The sequence below is a fragment of the Phaenicophaeus curvirostris genome, chromosome 1, assembly GCF_032191515.1.
Source record: "Phaenicophaeus curvirostris isolate KB17595 chromosome 1, BPBGC_Pcur_1.0, whole genome shotgun sequence".
Taxonomy (NCBI): domain Eukaryota; kingdom Metazoa; phylum Chordata; class Aves; order Cuculiformes; family Cuculidae; genus Phaenicophaeus; species Phaenicophaeus curvirostris.
In genome coordinates this window covers 159299090-159318317 of record NC_091392.1, presented here as the reverse complement: position 1 = coordinate 159318317, position 19228 = coordinate 159299090, and the positions used below count along the sequence as shown (strand labels likewise).

Here is a 19228-nt window from a genome sequence, read left to right as displayed (position 1 = left end):
CCAGAATTGATCCTGCTTGAGAGAAGACTGGACTAGAGATCTCCTGAGGTCTTTCCAACCTGAATTAGCTTATGATTCAATTATGTCAATTTTCCATTTAGTTTTTCTCCAAAGAAAACCTTCAGGTTTGGCCTTTTCTTCCTTAGATATTACATTCAGTCATTATGATTATGAACATGGTAGTGCAGTACCAAAGATTACGGCGGCAACGTCTAGGAACTGCCTTGCACCAATGGGAATGTGTATGACATGTAAATTTGGTTGTTTTAAAGGAAAGATAAGAGGATAAAAAGTAAGAGTGCTAATTTTGTTTTCAGGATTTCAAGTTTAAAACACGTAGGCATTAACTGTTTCACTGGCAAAACCTTAAATAATGGAAAATGAAGAATTTGGGAAGGGAAGATTATCTAGAATATTCAGATTTCTCAATAATTATTTTAACAAAAATTGTAACAGTAATAAAAGACTATAACAACTGTTTATTATAATTCTAGTGTATTTCAATTTAAATTATTTGAAAATGTGTATACGAGGTTCTAGGCACACTAACTTGTAATTAGTGGTATGACAAAATCCCAGCAACATTAAAATTATCACTTAAGCAGGCATGCTGCCAACCATCTGCCTACAGAGAAGCTCCTTTCCACCCCGGCATCATTCTGGGAAGGATGCCCTCACCCCTTTCTTTAAAAGCCTAAAAAATAGATCTGCACTATTTATAGCAGGTTACTGAATGTGAGGTATTTTAGAGAGAGGACAGGTTGCTCCCTGAATCCTTTCAACAAATGACCTGCTGCTACCTATCCCTTGCTTCTACAAATGACTGAAACACAATTTCCACCTGGAGATGAGTAGATCACAAAAGCAAATCCCACAACACTGCTCTCATATTTTTTTCAGCATGATTCTAACTAAGCACATTGCTGCACGTTTGTCAGCTATGGGCTCTTAGGGGGTTTTGTATCACAGAATCATAGAATGGTTTGGGTTGGAAGGGACCTTAAAGATCATCAAGGTCCAATCCCCTTGCCATGCGTAGGGACACTTTCCTCTGCATCAGGTTGCTCAAAGCCCCATCCAACCTAACCAATGATGGGGAAACCGTAACTTCTCTGGGCAATCTGTTACCACCCTCGTAGTGCAGAAATTCTTCCTTATATCTAATCTAAATCTAATCTCTTTTCAGTTTAAAGCCATTACCCTTTGCCCTGATACTACATGCCCTTGAAAAAAATCCATATCCAGCTTTCTTGTAGACCCCATTTAGGTACTGGAACGCTGCAATAAGGTCTCCCTGGAGCCTTCTCTTTTCCAGGCTGAACAACTGTCTCAACCTGTCTTCTTAGGGCAGGTGCTCCAGCCCTCTCATTAATCTTCATGGCCTTCCTCTGGACTAGTTCCAGCAGGTCCTTGACCTTCTTATGTTGGCTGCTCCAGATGCAGTACTCTAGGTGGGGTCGCAATGAGAGTGGAGTAGAGGGGGAGAATCACCTCCTTGACCTGCTGGTGACAATTCTACATAGACTATATTGCAGTCTCTAATCCTATGGCAGGAAGTGGTGGGTAGGTGGCCCACAGCTAAAGTGAACTTTTGAAGTAATCTAGTTGTTAAACCATTCTGTGTATCTATAAATGGATATATATATATATATAAATATATAAAAATATATATATATATTGCCATCAGTACATCCTCTACCTAGAATAACTGTGCATTCAGTGGCTATCATTAAACTTTAGTGTTTTATTGACCATTCTGACAGAGTAATGTCTAGGGGTATATTTAAATTGTAGGGCTTGGAAAGCTGTCCTATTCTCCAGTCATGCCAGTAGCCAACATGTTGGGGGAGACTGAGGGTGGTCACCACTCCTGTGCTTTGGTTTCCACCAAAAAAAATAAACAAAACAAAACCAAAAAAGCTGGTTACTTAAACAGGGAATTAGTTACTTCATACTTCCTTTAAGGATACTTCAGAAGCTGGAGCTGCAAAATGTGAGACTGTACCTGCTTTTTTCTAGAAAAGTAGACTTTTAGTATCCTGATCTCTACTTTGTATGTAAAAGAAGTGGTGTAGTGGAATGTGCCATGGTGTAGTCTAAAAGCACCATTTGAAAAAAAACATCTTCAGTTCTCTTTCTCTTTTACTCAATCCAATTTCTTAATTGAAAAATGTCAAAAACCTAACCAATTCTATTTAAAACTATGAAGCTCATTATCTGGCTTCATCAAAGCACAATGTATATGCATGCATAGTTTCTTCAAAATTGTGTCTTCTGGATATTAGAAGGCATGAGGACTAACAATATGACATTAAGCGACGGTAGCAGTAGGCTGTGTATCTGGTGCATGTGAGGTCATGGAATCATAGAGTCAGCAGGTTGGAAAAGACCTCTTGGGTCATTGAGTCCAACCATTCCTATCTGCTACTAAACCATGTCCCTGAGCACCTCGTCTACCTGTCTTTTGAATACCTCCAGAGACTGTGACTCAACCAGCTCCCTGAGTAGCCTGTGCCAGTGCCCAATGACCCTTCATGCAAAATTTTTTTTCCTGATAACCAGTCTGAAACTCCCCTGGTGCAGTTTGATAGGCCTTCGCTTGTCCTATGACCTGTCACCTGAGAGAAGAGGCCACCTCCCTCCTCTCTACAACCTTTCAGGTAGTTGTAGAGAGCAATAAGGTGTCCCCTCAGCTTCCTCTTCTCAAGGCTAAACAACCTCAGCTCCCTCAGCCGCTCCTCGTAAGACTTGTTCTCCAGCCCCTTCAACAGCTTCATTGCGCTTCTCTGGACTCGCTCCAGAGCCTCACCATCCTTCTTGTAGCGGGGGGCCCAGAACTGAACACAGTATTTGAGGTGCGGTCTCACCAGTGCCGAGTACAAGGCTAGCGTAATCTTTCTGGACCTGCTGGTCACGCCGTTTCTGATACAAGCCAAGATGCCATTGGCCTTCTTGGCCACCTGGGCACACTGCTGGCTCATGTTTGGTCATCTACTAATCAGCACGCCATGGTCCTTCTCCTAAGGGCATCTTCCTAGCCACTCTTCTCCTATTCTGTAGCACTGCACAGGGTTTTTGTGCCCCAAGTGCAGGACCCGGCATTTAGCCTTGTTGAACCTCATGCCATTGGACTCAGCCCAGCGGTCCAGCCTGTTCAGATCCCTTTGCAGAGCCTCCCTACCCTCCAGCAGATCAACACTTCCACCCAGCTTAGCGTTGTCTGCAGGCTTGCTAAGGGTGCACTCAATGCCTTCATCCAGGTCGCTGATAAAGACACTGAACAGGGCTGGACCCAGCACTGAGCCCTGGGGAACCCCACTTGTCACTGGCCTCCAGCTGGAGTTAACTCCGTTTCCCACCACTCTCTGGGCCCGGCCATCCAACCAGTTTTCCACCCAGGAGAGTGTGCGCCTGTCGAGGCCAGAGGCTGGCAGTTTCCTAAACAGAATGCTGTGAGAAATGGTGTCAAAGGCTCTACTGACGTTCAAGAAGACTACATCCACAGCCTTTCCCTCATCCAGTAAGCAGGTCACCTTGTCATTAAAGGCGATCTTGTTAGTTTAGCAGGACCTGCCTTTCAAGAACCCATGTTGACTAGGCCTGATCACCTGGTTCTCTTGCATGTGCTTCATGATAGCACTCAAGATCACCTGTTCCATGACTTTCCCTGGCACTGAGGTCAGACTGACAGGCCTGTAGTTTCCTGGATCTTCCTTCTGACCCTTCTTGTAAATGGATATAACATCAACCAGCCTCCAGTCAAGTGGAACTTCCCCAGTCAGCCAGGACTGCTGGTAGGTGATGGAACGTGGTTTGGCAAGCACGGCTGCCAGCTCCTTCAGTACTCTCAGGTGGATCCCATCTGGCCCCATAGACCTGTGGGTGTCTAATTGGGCAAGCAAGTCTCTAACCACCTCCTCTTGGATCATAGGAGCTTTGTTTTGCTCCTCTAGCTCCTGGGGATGCACACTTTGCTCCTCTAGCTCCTGGGGAACAACTTTCCTTACTATTAAAGACTGAAGCAAAGAAGGCATTAGGTACCTCGGTCTTACCCTCATCCTTTGTCAAAGTTGTTGCTTTTGCATCCAATAAAGAATAAATATTCTCCCTGGTCCTTCTTTTAGTATTGATGTATTTGGAGAAAGTTTTTTTTATTACCTTTCACCAAATTGGCCAGTCTGAGCTCTAGTTGCGCTTTAGCCCTCCTGATTTTTCCTCTGCATGATCTCACTTCTTCCCTGTAGTCCACCAAAGATGCTTTTGTACATGATATTTGATCCTGTCTGCTGAGTAGGTCTGAATTATTTTGACTAGGTCTAAGAGGAAGAACTTACATTTAAGAAAGAGATATTGTGTGAGGATTGTCATTAGCCTATAATAAGACAAGACATAGGAGACATGTTGGGAACAAAGAGCTAGTGTGGACACTTGTCTGTTTTCAGACTAGATGTTCTTAAATTGGCAGCCTTAAGCAATTGTTAAAACTTTCTCAATCCATGAACCCTAGTCTGGTATTTTTGTTCTGAGGTCCCATTAGTAAGTACAAGTTGTCACCAGCTGTTTTTAATACCTGCATCCAAATAATTTTAAAATGTGCATGTAACTGATTTTTGGTATGTATCCTACAGTATCCTTTCTTTGTTAAGAATCCTGTTTAGTTTTAATAAATATTGAAGTTCAGCCAGCTATTAGCAGTATAACATGTACAAAATAACGAAGAGATCTTTTAGGACATCTCATCAGATGTGATGACAATAACACAGAGAGAGAAAAAGTGCTGAAATAAGATTTTCCTTGAAACTAGTTATGAGTTAACATCCATAGTGGTATCTGTCACAGAATCTTAGAATTGTAGAATCACTTGGCCTTTGAGGTCATTGAGTCCAACCATACCTTTCTACTACTAAACCATATCTCTGAGCACTTAATCTACCCTTCTTTTAAATACCTCCAGGGTTGCTGGTATTTAAACCACGATTTTAACCACCTCTCTGGGCAGCCTGCTCCAGTGCTTGGTACCCCTTTCAGTTAAGAAATTTTTCTGATGTCTAATCTGAACTTCCCCTGGTGTAACTTGAGGCCATTTCCTCTCTCGCTGTTGCCTGTCAGTTGGGAGAAGAAATGAACGCCTATGTCACTACAGCCTCCAAAGTCTGCCCTCAGCCTCCTTTTCTTCAGGCTAAACCATCCCAGCTCCCTCAGCCACCTCTCACAATGCTTGTTCTCCAGCCCCTTCACCAGCTTCATTGTTTTTCCCTGGGCAGTCTCTAGCACCTCAATGTCTTCCTTGTAGAGAGGGCCCAAAACTGAACACAGTATTGGAGGCGCAGCCTCACCAGTGCTGAGTACAGGTGCACAATGACTTCCCTGGTCCTGCTGGCCCCACTTTCTGATATAAGCCGAGATACCATTGGCCTTCTTGGCCACCTGGGCACACTGCTGACTCATATTCAGCCAGCTGTCAACCAACACCCCTAGGTCCTTCTCCATTAGGCAGTTTTCTAACCACTCTTCCTCAAGCCTATAGCGCTCCATGTGATTGTATGCATTGGAGTTCTGTCTTTACCCTTCTAAAATTAAATATATCTGTACTATCATGTATATAACTTGCTTACTTAAAGTGTTTTGTTATGTGAAAACAAACACTGAAGTTGTTCACCTCTACCTGCACACAAAAGCAGGGATCTAAGAACTTGGGATGGAGGGAAAAAGCAGTAGAGAAACAACAACTTTCTAAGAGGGAAAGGAGAAGGCTGTTGAGATGAAACAATGAGATTTTACATTTTTCCTATAACCATATAATCCATACAGTAGTTAAGAGCAATTTCTTCTTTAATGTAGCCTGTATTTTGGGGATTTTTTAAATGTATAGTGCAGAAATAGGGTCTTGCCATCATGCTATGCATATGGGTGTTTACGTCCTCTTCCCGTCACCCATTTTAGCTTTCACAGAGAGTAAAAGATTTAGGATAGTTATTCTTTTAGAAGTGCATGTGTCACTTTGTGTGTCTGAGCTCTGGGAAAAGTTGGAAAGGAAATTGACATTTTCAAAGGGAGAATTGGTGTTGAAGAGACTGCTTGCAGGTGGCTGGCCCTGGGAGGACCTTCAGGCAGTGCTCATGATCTCAGGTGGCAAAGTCAATAGACTTTGAGAAAGCAGTATGTTGGAAGCCAGACCTTGCTGATTCCAAGGATTTGTCTGATTTTTGAACTCTCTCCCTAAGTTGCAGGTAGCAATATATGCTTTATTTTCCTATTCCCTTTTCTGTGTAGTCATTTTTCAATTGACTTCTTTGTCTGCCAAAGCATTTATAAGCATGTTTTCCTGACTTTGTGATAGAGATTTCTTGAATGCATTATGCTGTATACAGTGAACTTACTTAATAGACAGGAAAAAGATTTCTCAGTTTTTGATGTTGTATAGGATCAGCTACCTTCTAAAATTTGTCTTTTGATTTTTGTAGGAAGTGCAAACTTGTGGCAGCAAGAGTGTCTTTTGATTGGTGTGGATATCACAAACTGGGATTAGGATTTCTTCAGGCTTTTTTTTTTTCCCAAGTCCACAGCTGATCATAAATTCACAAGCTATTGTGCTAGCATACTTAATTTTAGCAGAAGGTGTGAATTTAGTGGTAACAGTGGTTTAGACAGTGTAGCAGTTACTGAACATACCTGAAAGTTCAGGGAGAGAGAGGAAGAGAAAAGGCTGACCAAGTGGATCTGAAGGGGCTCATTGTGTAAGTAATTTTCTATTTAGTTTTCTTCCTTTAATTTGTCTTTGTTTTTAAAAATAGAGGAAGGAATTAAAAGCAAAGACACTACATTCCTCCTTTAGAAAGTTGACACATGTGCTGTGGATTTTTATTGCTACTGTAAAGAAAATACTCCAAAGAAATGCAAGTCAATGTAGCCCCAAAACTCCATATTTTCTTATATCAAAATCAGTTTTTGCCCTGCAACCAATATTCTTAAAAACTCCGGAGCTAGAAATCTATCCTAGAGAATGTGCTAAGCTTTTCATGTTAGTAACAGGTTGTGGACAAGGAAAGACCTAATGACGTGTGTCAGAATCAATATGGGAACATCAAGGTTGGGTTTGTAGTTAGGGTTAGGGAGAACTACAGCCTCCCCATTAGCACAGTCTGGTGTGGTGTTCACTGTGTGTCACACTCTGGAAGGAGTTTATGCCACAGCTCCTCTCCTCTTCCTTGGCCTTCAGCCAGTTTCCCTTGCAGGAACAGGTGCAAAAGGGACTGTAGTCCAGGAGTTAAAATTCTTTACACAGACAGCAGAGTCCTGAGACTGCACCAGGCTTTGTGTTGCTCTACTGTAGCAGACACATGTAAAAGTCTGTGTGTTCCCAGGAAAAATAAAAGTAATAGTAACAACAGCAATAAATTGCCCAAAAACCTGAGAGCAGCCTTGCTACACTTTGAATAATCTTGCTAAAGACCATTTCCAGAAGATTTTTGTCTTGTTGTCTTTATTCTGCAATTTTTGTGGGCATTTCTGCTCATTTCAAGTAGACAAGTAAACAACTTGGTTCTTGAATTCCATAAATGTTTCCCCCTTTCTGTTTAATTTATATATATGGCAACTTGTTTATTTGAGGCCACCTCTTAAAAATAAGAATTCTGATCTCTTTAGTCTCAATATTTAAGTATGTGAACTGAATCCATTGTGGACATTTAAATTTCACAACATTTTCTGTGCCCAGATGAATTAAAAAAAAATTTTTTAAAAGTCTCTTTTTCTTTCCCTAAGGTCTTGAGAAACACAGCTCCTAAGACATTGCAGTAAACTTCTTATCACTATGCTAAATGTAACCATTTTAAGGCTTCATAACCTCAAAAAGTAGACTAACATCTCTGAGGCTTCTAGTGCTTCTAGTTAAGCTTTGGTCCAAGTAGATAAAATAGGTCAGTAAATTTGGCTTAGAAATAAATAGTAGAAAACAGGAAAAATTGCTAAAAAGAAGAAAGTAGTAAATTCAGTTATAAGAAAAAAAGTTGGAACGTGACATTTAAGCATGAAGGTTAAGAGAACATACAACTTATATGGATATTATTTCAGTCTTCATTTGTTAAAGAAAGAAAATTGATAATGTTCTTTTTACAATATTTGCATATTTTTAGTCACAGCTTACCAATTTCACTTGTACTAAGGTTGCTGTGACTGACCATCCAATATATATCCTTTATTTTGTGCCTTTATGTAATTTCTTGGGCATGGTTTAGTGTTTGATAGGAATGGTTGGACTCGATGATCCGGTGGGTCTCTTCCAACCTGGTGATTCTATGATTCTATGATTCTGTTTATTTTAAAATATGAATAATTGCATAATGTCATCTCCAGCTGGGACCATCAGTCCACAACTTTGACCCTGTTTCTTTATGGTCTATACGTATGACTAAGGGTTCAGACTTGTTTTTTAAATATCAGAAAGGAGATATGAGATAGGTGCTTACAGGCCACTAAACACAAGGTTGTACTGATGGCAGAGTCATCATGATCAGGAGTTTTAGTTTACTGACAGATACGAAAGAAGCTACTGAAAAACCTTTGTAGACTCTTGCAAGGAGCTCACATATGGAGCTTATCCTATACAGAGAGACACCATAGGAGAAACCAGAAAAGCACACTTCTGAAAACATAGCAAGGGAATTAACAGAGGCAGGAGCTGACCTGTTCAGTCTGAAAGAGAGAAAGTAGAGTAGAAGTAGGCTCTGAGGGACATGGAAGAATATGAATAGGTTATGTTTGCTGTGACAGCTAAAAGAAGAAACAGTCAAGGGTGCATAGATGTGTAGTGTTTGAACAGAAAGCAGCAGCCTGTGTGAATGAAAACGCCAGGTGAGACCAAGCACATGGGCACTTATACAGTCCTGAGCCCACTGTTTCTTCCAACTAATCAGGGACAGTGCCACTTACATTCATGTTATAGTCGTTATTGTGATACTTGGGCCTGTGACTAACAGTTCGTGTAGTGACAGGACAAGAGGGCAAAAGTTTTAAATTGAAAGAGGGAAAATTTGGGTTAGAAATAAGGAAGAAATTCTGTACAGTGAAGGTGGTGAGACACTAGAACAGGCTACCCAGAGAAGTTATGGCTTCTCCATCACATTAAAAGTGTTTAAGATCAGGTTGGATGGGGCTTTGAGCAACCTGATCTAGTGGAAGTTGTCCCTGTCCATGGCAGGGGGGTCAAATTAGATTATCTTTTAAAGTGCCTTCCAATCCAAACCATTCTATAACTCTATGATTTTCTAATGTTGACAAACTTTTCAAAAGTGTTGTCAACTACAAACTGTGTTTGGTCCAGAACAAAGTCCTAGGATCTTGCTTTCTCCTTCTGCCTCACTTTCCTGAAAGTAAAGTCCCTGAGGGATTGTATTTAATGAATAACAGACTTGTATTCATGAGCAGACTGTTCTGCCTTGGGAGAGTCTCTATTCTTCATCAGTTTGGATTTATTTAGACTCTTCGATCCATGCACTGAGTCTGTGGGAAAGCGAATAATAAGATCTAACCCATCTTTCTGTGCTTGTGGAGTGTCCACTAGCTGTCTCACATTGCTGAGCATACAGAAGGCTCAGTCAGTACCACCCACGCAGGAATTTGAGACCTGGCTTAACCTTATGGAAACTACATATTTACTTCCATGTGTCAGCACAAGCCTTAGAAACAGGCAACTGTCTGTCTGCTGGATAGATAATTGGTAACATAAAACAGCATTAGAAAAATACTTGTTAATAGTATATAGCAAGAAGGCTTTTCTGATTTCAGTAAAGAACATTAACATCTGTTGGCTGCTTAATATTGACTGTTTGCCTTTGGCTTGTTGGACTTTATCTTAGCCTGATGTAATAAATGGAAATGTCACCATTAAATTAAATGGCTCCAGGTCAAATCCATACAATGATTATTCAGTGTTTAAGTTCACAGTGATAACATTCTTTGGGTATTGGTGCAATTTTTCTCCCATCATTGGTACATTTCTGATGATAGTTTGTGTTGTATACCTCTGTTTAAAATTTGTATACTAACAAGAGTCATGTCAGTGATTTATATAGGCAAAGCTTTTTAATAAAATGAAGATACTGTTAATCAGTAAGTACAAAAGCAGTGTGCTTGAAAACAAAAGGCTTTAGGTTATTTATAAAACTGTTCAAAATGCATTATAAAATGTATAAAATGGTCTTAGTGAATTAATGTCTTCTTTTTTCTCCCCAAGGAGGTTTCATGCTTATAGGTAACAGAAGTTAACTTCAGGATGCTAAAAAGGAAACAAAGTTCAAGGGTGGAAGCCCAGCCAGTTACAGATTTTGGTCCCGATGAATCTTTGTCAGACAATGCAGATATTCTGTGGATTAACAAACCAGTAGGTATCTCTTTCCGTAATTACTAATTTTAAGAAAAATGTAACTTGTGTTGTTAAAATATGACTTTCACAAAATATTCCAAGATAGATATTTGTCAGAAACAAGTATTGAGGTACAGTTGCTAATCTACCAGTTCATTTTTTGCAAAAAGTCCAAAACTAAATTAAAAAGTCTCTTTTGGTATTTGCAGACTGATGGGGATCATTGAGCAGTGTTTAACACTCAGTTCATCTACTGATTGTTTTTTTAAACAGTCATCTTTTCAGTGTCCCTGGTTAGGAGTTAAATTCATTAAAGGAGCTTTTGAAAAGATTGTCAAAAGGAGCATTTAATTGCTGAAGTGGTAGCCAGCAGTCAGCTCTTTTTACTTTCAAATATTGCCTCTTACATTGCTTGTTAATATAATAGTGTATTTTGGCTAGTTATTTTGAAATACATCTCACGTTTTTCTGGTGTCATTTAGCCTACAGCCTGCCCTAAGGAACAGATAGTGTAAAAAGGTCTGGCAACTTGAAACTGGGGAAAGCTTCATTGGGAGTAGAGTTATTAATAGAACGTGCAGAATTAATAAAATTCCCTTTACATCTAAATATGGTTATTATGATTAAATTATTTATTTGTCAGTGTGCATCTGGGATTCCTGTGTTTTGAATGTCATACTTTTGAAAGGAAGGTGTTTTGCATTTCTCCTAAAGTAGTTTATAAATTTTTACCTTGCAAAAGCAGCCAGTCCATTTTTCTGAAATAATACTCATTGTTAGCATTACATTAATTTCATGGAACTATCATCTCATTTGTGGTAGGGTTGCTAAATACCTTCAGCTTTGCAGCTGAGTTTTCACACTTAATCATTTGCAAAACAACACCTATTTAATCCATGCCTAATAATCTCAAGTAGACTGTTCATATTGACAGCTGCAATAACCTCAAAATGTCACTGCAGAAGTATATGCCAAGTTATTTGCCGATGTTTCTCAGCACACAGTACAGAGATTTTTGATGGAATAATTTTTTTCTTGTCACACTGATGGACTAGTTGTATATTGCTTAGCATTAACAATATTGACATTTTACTGTGGCAGACAACTTTTTTTATATCAGCCACACTTTACTATTTTATGTGATTTTTTTTCAGTTGAACCATGATTCAAAGCAAAATGGGTATTAGCAGGACATGAGAAATCATTCATCAGGTGCCTTCATTTCTAAACTATTAGTTTGGCACAGAATATGCAAATGAAGAGCTATTTGATTCAGGTCAAATATCATTACACTTAAATGAGCATCCATAGAGTATTAAATTAGCTGAATCTTCCTAAATTTTCTTGATATCAAAATACACTTTAGTTAAGTGGGTTTTGTTTGGAGATTTTTTTCTTTGTGAAGTGTCTTTTTTTTCTTCTTTTTGTTTTGATTTTACTAACTCACGCTTTTCTGGCTTCAAGATGTTTCAATGGTGTTTTGATTTAAGAGAAAAAAATCCAACCTCAAACTCCTGTACTGGTACATTCTACCTTTTAATTACACCTGCCACTTTGACTGGCACTCAATATCAGCCTTATTGATAATGATTGTAGTGAGACTGAGACCTAAGTAGTCATAGACATCAGCTGTTCTCTTCTAGAAACTTGAATGGAACAAATGTGAATCCTGATGTTAAGAAGTAGCTTTCATAACACCATCTCTTTTACATTTATTCTTTTCATAAACGGAATGATGCCTTTAGTCCCTGTGCCGATCACTTGATTTAAAAAGTAGTTTATGTAAATATGGAACTAAAATTTTCCACAGATATTTTGTTTTAATGTATTCACTCAATTTATAACATCAACTAATGCCACATATTGTCTGCACATAAATGTGACAAGTTGTCATTTCGTAAGAAATTGGATTACAAAAGCTGCAAAGTAGAAATGATAGAATCCTAATTCTCAGTTTCCTGGCTCTTAGTTCTTGGTTTCTGAATAATACAACTTCCTAAGTTAACTAATAAATTTGTATATGTGTATATATAACCATATATATGTGTGTATATATAAAAAAATGAAATAAAATCAGGAGTGCTTATTTTTTGATGAAGACTTTTAATATCTGTATCATGATGTGTAAGAAAAATGCAAATGTGTGTTTACAAAAAGTGCCCGTACAAGTTATAGAAGCTAAATATTTGTGCTTTTTTTGAACATCAAAGCAATCTTGCCTTGTCTTGGTGGGTTTTTTTTCAGTGGGTGCACTCTTTACTACGAATCTGTGCCATCATCAGTGTTATTTCTGTTTGTATGAACACTCCGAAGACCTTCGAGCATTATCCTCCTCTCCAATATGTGACGTTTGCACTCGATACTCTGTTGATGTTTCTTTATACTGCAGAGATGATAGCAAAAATGCACATTCGTGGGATAGTAAAGGTAGGCACTTAAAAACTATTCTACAAGTGCTTAAGAAAATTATCTGAATGTATGCTGGTGACATTTGATCTTTGTTTTTTAACTTTCATCTCTTCTTGATATCGTTGTTTTTAACTGCAGGCAACACATTGACATATAAACTGAAAAGACAGGTTGACAAAGATGCAGTTTTACTGCATACTTAATCCCTCTAAAATATAATACCAGCATTCATAAAAATGGTTTCCTGCTAAGAAATAGATAGTTTCATTTTATTAATGTAAGAATGAAAGGAAAAATAAGCTACATGTACATTAGCAAGAATATTTTTTTGAATGTCTAGAGATCTATATATGGACATAGTAGTTTGATTTTCATTTCAGAAGGCCTTATGTGGTTTTGTGTGTTTACTTCATTTAAATAAGAACATATGTCTTACTGTGAACTTAATGAGAAAATCATCTTACTTTACTGATTTTTTTCCTTAATATAATGCAGGCTGGTAAACAATCTTCAGTTACCATGTGTTGGCCGTTGTTGTTGTACTAATTTGTATAACTATATATGATACTGGAGAATGTAAAACTAAAGAATTTTTCTGTAATCATTATTTTATAGCATTATTTCAATGATTGCTTCCAGTCTTCTACAAAACAGATACAAATTCAGCTTAAATATAGAAGATCCATCTGCAGATCTTATTGATGATACAACTATGTCACTATTGCACAGAACAGATAATCAGTGTGCTATCTTTCCTTTAATTCATGAATGGTATGGTGACTCCAGAGACATTTGAGGTTGTACCTAGCTCTTCAGTTTGTTCTGAGTTTGCAAATAGCATTTTTTTTCACTGCCAAACTAAGCTATTATGCCATCACACTTAAAGAATATTATTAGTAAAAGTTAAAGTATCATTAATATTAATATTAATATTTAGAAAATGACTGAAATAAGATGACTGGCTGAGCAGAGAGATCTGGGTGGATATCAGAAGAAAGAGGGAAGTATGTAAACTTTAGAAGAAGGAGCAGGCATCTTAGGACTATGGGAATGAAGTGAGATATTGTAAAGAAAAAATCAGAAGGGGTAAAGCCCAGCTAGAACTCAGATTGGGCAATTCTGTGAAAGATAATAAAAGAAAAATTTCTACAAATATATCAACAACAAAAGGATGACCAAGAAGAATCTTCATCCTTTTCCTGGACACATTGGGGATGTCAGTGAAAAAGGACGAGGATAAGCCTGAGGTACTTAATGACTTATTTGCCTCAGGCTTTAATAGTAAGGTAAGATGTTCTCTTGGTACTCAGCCTCATGAACCAGAAGACAGGGAGGGAAAGCAGAAGAAAGCTCTTATGATTCATGAGGAAACGGTTAAAGACCTGCTTGGCGAATTAGACTCTCACAAGGCTCTAGGTCAAATGGGATCCACTGGAGGGCATTAAGGGAGCTGGCAGAAGTGCTTGCCAAACCACGTTCCATCATCTACCAGCAGTCCTGCCTGACTGAGGAAGTTCCACTTGACTGGAGGCTGGCTGATGTTATATCCACTTACAAGAAGGGTCAGAAGGAAGATCCAGGAAACTACAGACCTGTCAGTCTGACCTCAGTGCCGAGGAAAGTCATGGAACAGGTGATCTTGAGTGCTATCATGAAGCACATGCAAGAGAACCAGGTGATCAGGCCCAGTCAACATGGGTTCATGAAAGGCAGGTCTTGCCAAACTAACCCGATCGCCTTCTATGACAAGGTGACCTGCTTACTGGATGAGGGAAAGGCTGTGGATGTAGTCTTCTTGCATGTCAGTAAAGCCGATGGGTTCTATGAGTCTGTGATTCTGAAAAGGTCTTCATATCTTGCACAAGGCCAGAGTAACCCTTTGTGAAGTGCTGTTTCTGGTCGCTACCTGTACTCTCTAATTCTGAAGCAAGAGTGGAAGGAGAGAGACAAGGTAAAAGGAAGATGTCACCACTGCAACGGGTAGCCAGTAGTTCCTCGGGAACATGTGGTCACTCCAGCAGCAGCTTCTTCCAGGCCACGTGGTCCAGGCTTGTTCAATTGGCGTGATGGACGTGCACATCGCGTGGCTCCTTGCGAGTTCTTTTATAAGATCAGTCCGTGCCCCATCAGCATTTAGTGGGTGGTCATGCCACATGTATGCAGGAGCTCCTTTGGGAGGGTCCAGCCAGGGCAGTCAAGTTGCGAGGGAGAGGAGGCAGTGCCTGCCGCTGCGCCTCCTCCCCCCATAGCAGGCACCTCAGCACCATGAGCCTGGCCAGGCGAGGGATGGGGAGCAATGCTTAACGCTACACCTCATCTCCCATTGGACCTGGCTCCGCAGGCGAGGCCTTCAGACAATAGAAATGTTTAAGACAGACAAAACAGTAAAGTTAGTCTTTACAATATGTTATCAAATTGTTTCTTTGAATGCTAATCAATGAATAATCCTTTTTTTTAGTGAACTGTTTGACTTACTTTTTCTATTGTACATGCTAGGTAAAATATTGGGTAAATATTGTAATTGCCAAGAACATAATGATCCACAGACTTCCAAAGACAGTAGTAATCAAAGTAGAATAAGGCACTGTTTAGAAACCTACTAGAATTTATTAAAGATCTTTGCATGTGAAACATCTTTATATAAGAAATTTGTTTATGAACTGTAGTCCTAGTTTAAGTGCATGCAAGACTTCTGGCGAATGTAGGATCAGTTAATGTATTGCCATATGGTTCTACTGAGCTTTACTATAAATCAGTATTTCTCTAAAAGCCTTAGGAATTGAAATGCTAATAAACCTTTGAGCACAGTAGAACAGTGAGAAACCTAATTTAAAGTGAAGGTAGGCACCATCCATTTAAGTCCCAATTAATAACAATGTAAGTATAGCTAGGCTAAGAAGATTTTGAAAATGTTAAGTCAAGTCTAATTAACACCTTTGAAGGGCAAATGAGAAATTTACCTCCTTTGGTTCCTAAGGGGTTTTAGAAAAGGAAAGTAGTTTCTGAAAATCCTGGCCTTTTCTCTGTAAAAAGTTTCCCTTTACCTCGTGTAAACTAAGTGACAAAATAAAATGCATCCATCCAAGTGTTTTGTTACTCCAGAAGGAAGGTTAAATTGAAACGTTGCTCTGACAATGTGCCTATTATTATTTGTGTTTCCTTCTGGGTAATTGTTGCTGTGCTGGTAAAAATCTATGCAAAGTTTGGGCTGCCTATACCTTGTGAGTGTTGGATGTTGCTTGTTCCATTTGCAAAGACAATCCATATAGTTGACTCTTTGAATTACAAGGGCACTGCTCATATAGATATCCACCATCTACAAAGACAACAGACAGTGACATGCATTTAGACAGGGAGCACAAAATATAAAGAAAGCCAGAAGGTAAGAGTACAGGATATATCTGCTACAGGGTCCAAGGTCCTTTCAGTTTCAAGACAGTATACAAATACTTATTATTATTGGTAGCATACACTGTTTGCATTTAATAGGTGTTATGATAGATTGACTCCTCTGGAAGAACTGAAATGGGTATCAATGTGCTGTGTTATGAATTATATTCAGTATATAGGCGTGGCTTAGGAAGAAAGCACTGAAAGGCTTGGGATATGATACCTGTATTATAGTTTTCGGTATTGTCCACTGTTGCTACTTGTCATAAACAAGTGGACTAATGCTAATTATATGTCTGTCTTTACCTTGAAATTAATCTCTGAAAAAATGAAAAACAGACTATAATGTCTTACTGATGGAGATCTTTTTAAATACAAAATTCTAGGACAGTCTGCCTAATGTTTGCTGGCCACGTTGTATAAAATGTATGTACAAACAATAACACAACTTGTAATGTTTTGGGAAGTTTTGTAGGATTCAATTAGACCAGGTCACTTTGTTTCTTGTGACATATTTGTATGCTTGTATTCTGAATTATGTTCTAAACTGCAGAAAGTTGACCAGTGATAGATTTCGCTGCAAAATGATAGAGTAGCTCGGGAAAACAGCATGTACACAGTACTAAATGTATTTCAAGTAGATGTAATCAGTAAATATATAATACCAGTGATGAGAGCTTAACTTTCATGAATACTACCTGGCCTCTGGCCGAATAGTTTGAGGACGTTAAAAGTTAGCTGTTAATTACTTCATCAAGCAAGTTATTAAAATAATTATAAGCGAAACTGCTATGGCTTACTATTTTGATTTATGTTTAACTTACTAGGTTTTTCTGAGCAAATAATTTTGAATATAGATTTCAGTCATGAAAATATGTTGTAATAAATACAGTAGTATTTCAATGTTATTTTTTAAAAGTATTGCATTCCTAGACATGCAGTTTTTCATATTCATTTTTACTCTACAACTCTTCTCTATGGCTCACACATTTTAATGAATTCAAAGCACTGCAAACTCTGTTCTCTGTGAAGCACATGAATTAATGGATGACATGACTTAACTACGTCACTATTTGTGTAGGAATAGCTTATGAAGCATGTTAGCAGATGTCTACTAAATTGTGTTACAGGCACATCTTTAAAAGACTTAGTGTTTTAGAAATTAAAAATTCTGATCTCTTTAGAAGCTTTTGAACAACACTTTTAAAAAATAATCTTTAATATCACAGACTTTCCACACATTAAAAAAGCTGCAGAGTGTGTAAAATAAAAAAGAATATTTTATTAAAATGGTGAATGAGGTTCTTTTAGCATTAACATTCATGTAATGTTTCTTTGTCTCAGAAGTAGAAACATTAAATATAAAGTACTACTCTACTTCAGCGATGACTGAAGGCAAGAGTAAGGGCTCAGAGGCCTCTTGACTTTGACTTGTGAGAACATCAGAACATGGTATGTGGGGAAAGGCTGTGTTTTGACACAAATTTTACATAAGATTTAATGACACCAGAGTAGCGTGGATTTTAGGAATAGGAATGTTTTAGTTGAACAAAATCAAATTTCTATTTTTAATTATTTTTGACAATAGAGCGCTAACAATAGTCATCACTGTCATGGATTTAAAAGTCTCCCAGTCTTAATATGATGCCCAATGTCATCATTCATTCGGTTAAGCGAATAATTAAGGAATGTTTCATGAGATTACTTAATTTAATTTTGTTTTTCATTCTCTCACATAAGATAGAAATTAATTAATTTTGACCATCTTTATGGTGTAATGTTTTCCCTACCTAATACTTAAGTATAGGTCTACTATGTCTGCTTAGTAGATACAGGCTGAATCATAGTATCCTGAAACACAAAGTGTCCTGAAACGCAAAACACAAATGTGAAGGGTGGCTGAATAGGGTGGCTGAATAACACAAAGTAGTATCAGTGATTTAGCAGATGTCGGGCATCTCTTTTTTGCTGGTGCAGTGAACAGTGATTGGTTTGTTACCAACTAACCTCTCACAGAAAACATTTACTTATTTGGCAACCACTTTTTTGTGTTCTAAGAAATATTTTATTAGGCCAGAAATACACTGTGCTACTTGGTGCTTATCAGGAAACTTATAATAAGGTATTGGCCAGAATACTGGGAGTATGAAGGTTTGCTGACATAGGCAAAGTCTAGGTGAGTGACTAACCTCTGATTCATTGAGATTATAAAACTAGAATTTACACATTCAGCTGGAAATATTTTACCGCCTGCTACTGGTGATTTATATTTGTATAATGAATATGGAAGTTTAACATTGTGTGCAACCGTAATTTACTTCTTTGGTTTTGTGTGTGAATTACAGCCTTGTAAGAACAAATGCAAATTTGACCATCACAGTACCACACCAAATAACAATGTATAAAATGTAGTAAATTTAGTGCAATGGTAAAAGTTACAGAAATCAGTTCGACATTGATACTTTCATGATCTCTTCAGTTCAGAATCCCACTTTCTTCAGTTGATCCTAGATATTTTTTTTGGAAGATCTTTATTTCCCAGAATTTAAATAGAGTTCAGTGACACTCTGGTTTTGGTTTCTTTCATGTCTCAGACTCCTTGGTCAGAAAGAGCTCTGCTATAATCAGCTGCATTAGGGAAGTATTAAATCTTTTTAAATGAAAGCAGATCAATCTACTTCACTGAACCTTGAATGAGGTTTAAACTGGTCTCCCAGTTACATGCAGTTTGTCTGCTGCATAATTTACTGACTGATTGGTGGACTTGTGAGAGCATCATGAATTAACTGTTTTTTGTGTCTGTCAAAATAGTTCATGAGTCAATTTGTAATCTAGCTGAGGACTTGCAGTCCCTTAGAATCAAAGCTCACATTTATGTACCCACTCATATGTCACTTATGAACATGCCTGTATGTGCTTGACATGCTTCTGTTCATTGAGTTTCCAAAATGATGTCCTCATAGGAAAAAAAAAAAGAACTGTTTTAGAATTAGAGAGATGGAAGATAACTCTCAAGCCCAAAAGGGATGTGATATCAGATGGACATCAGACTTCTGAAAGAGAGCA

At 38.3% G+C, this 19228-nt stretch overlaps 1 protein-coding gene across 1 annotated transcript in view; it reads left to right on the top strand.

Moving 5' to 3' along the window:
• Positions 1-19228, top strand: part of NALCN (sodium leak channel, non-selective) — a 235677-nt gene that overhangs the window by 2279 nt on the left and 214170 nt on the right. Inside the window, exons 2-3 of the mRNA XM_069879312.1 lie at positions 10235-10381; positions 12608-12790. Of these exons, the coding sequence (XP_069735413.1) occupies positions 10274-10381; positions 12608-12790 (291 nt within the window). The 5' untranslated portion in view covers positions 10235-10273. The remainder of the gene's footprint in view (positions 1-10234; positions 10382-12607; positions 12791-19228) is intronic.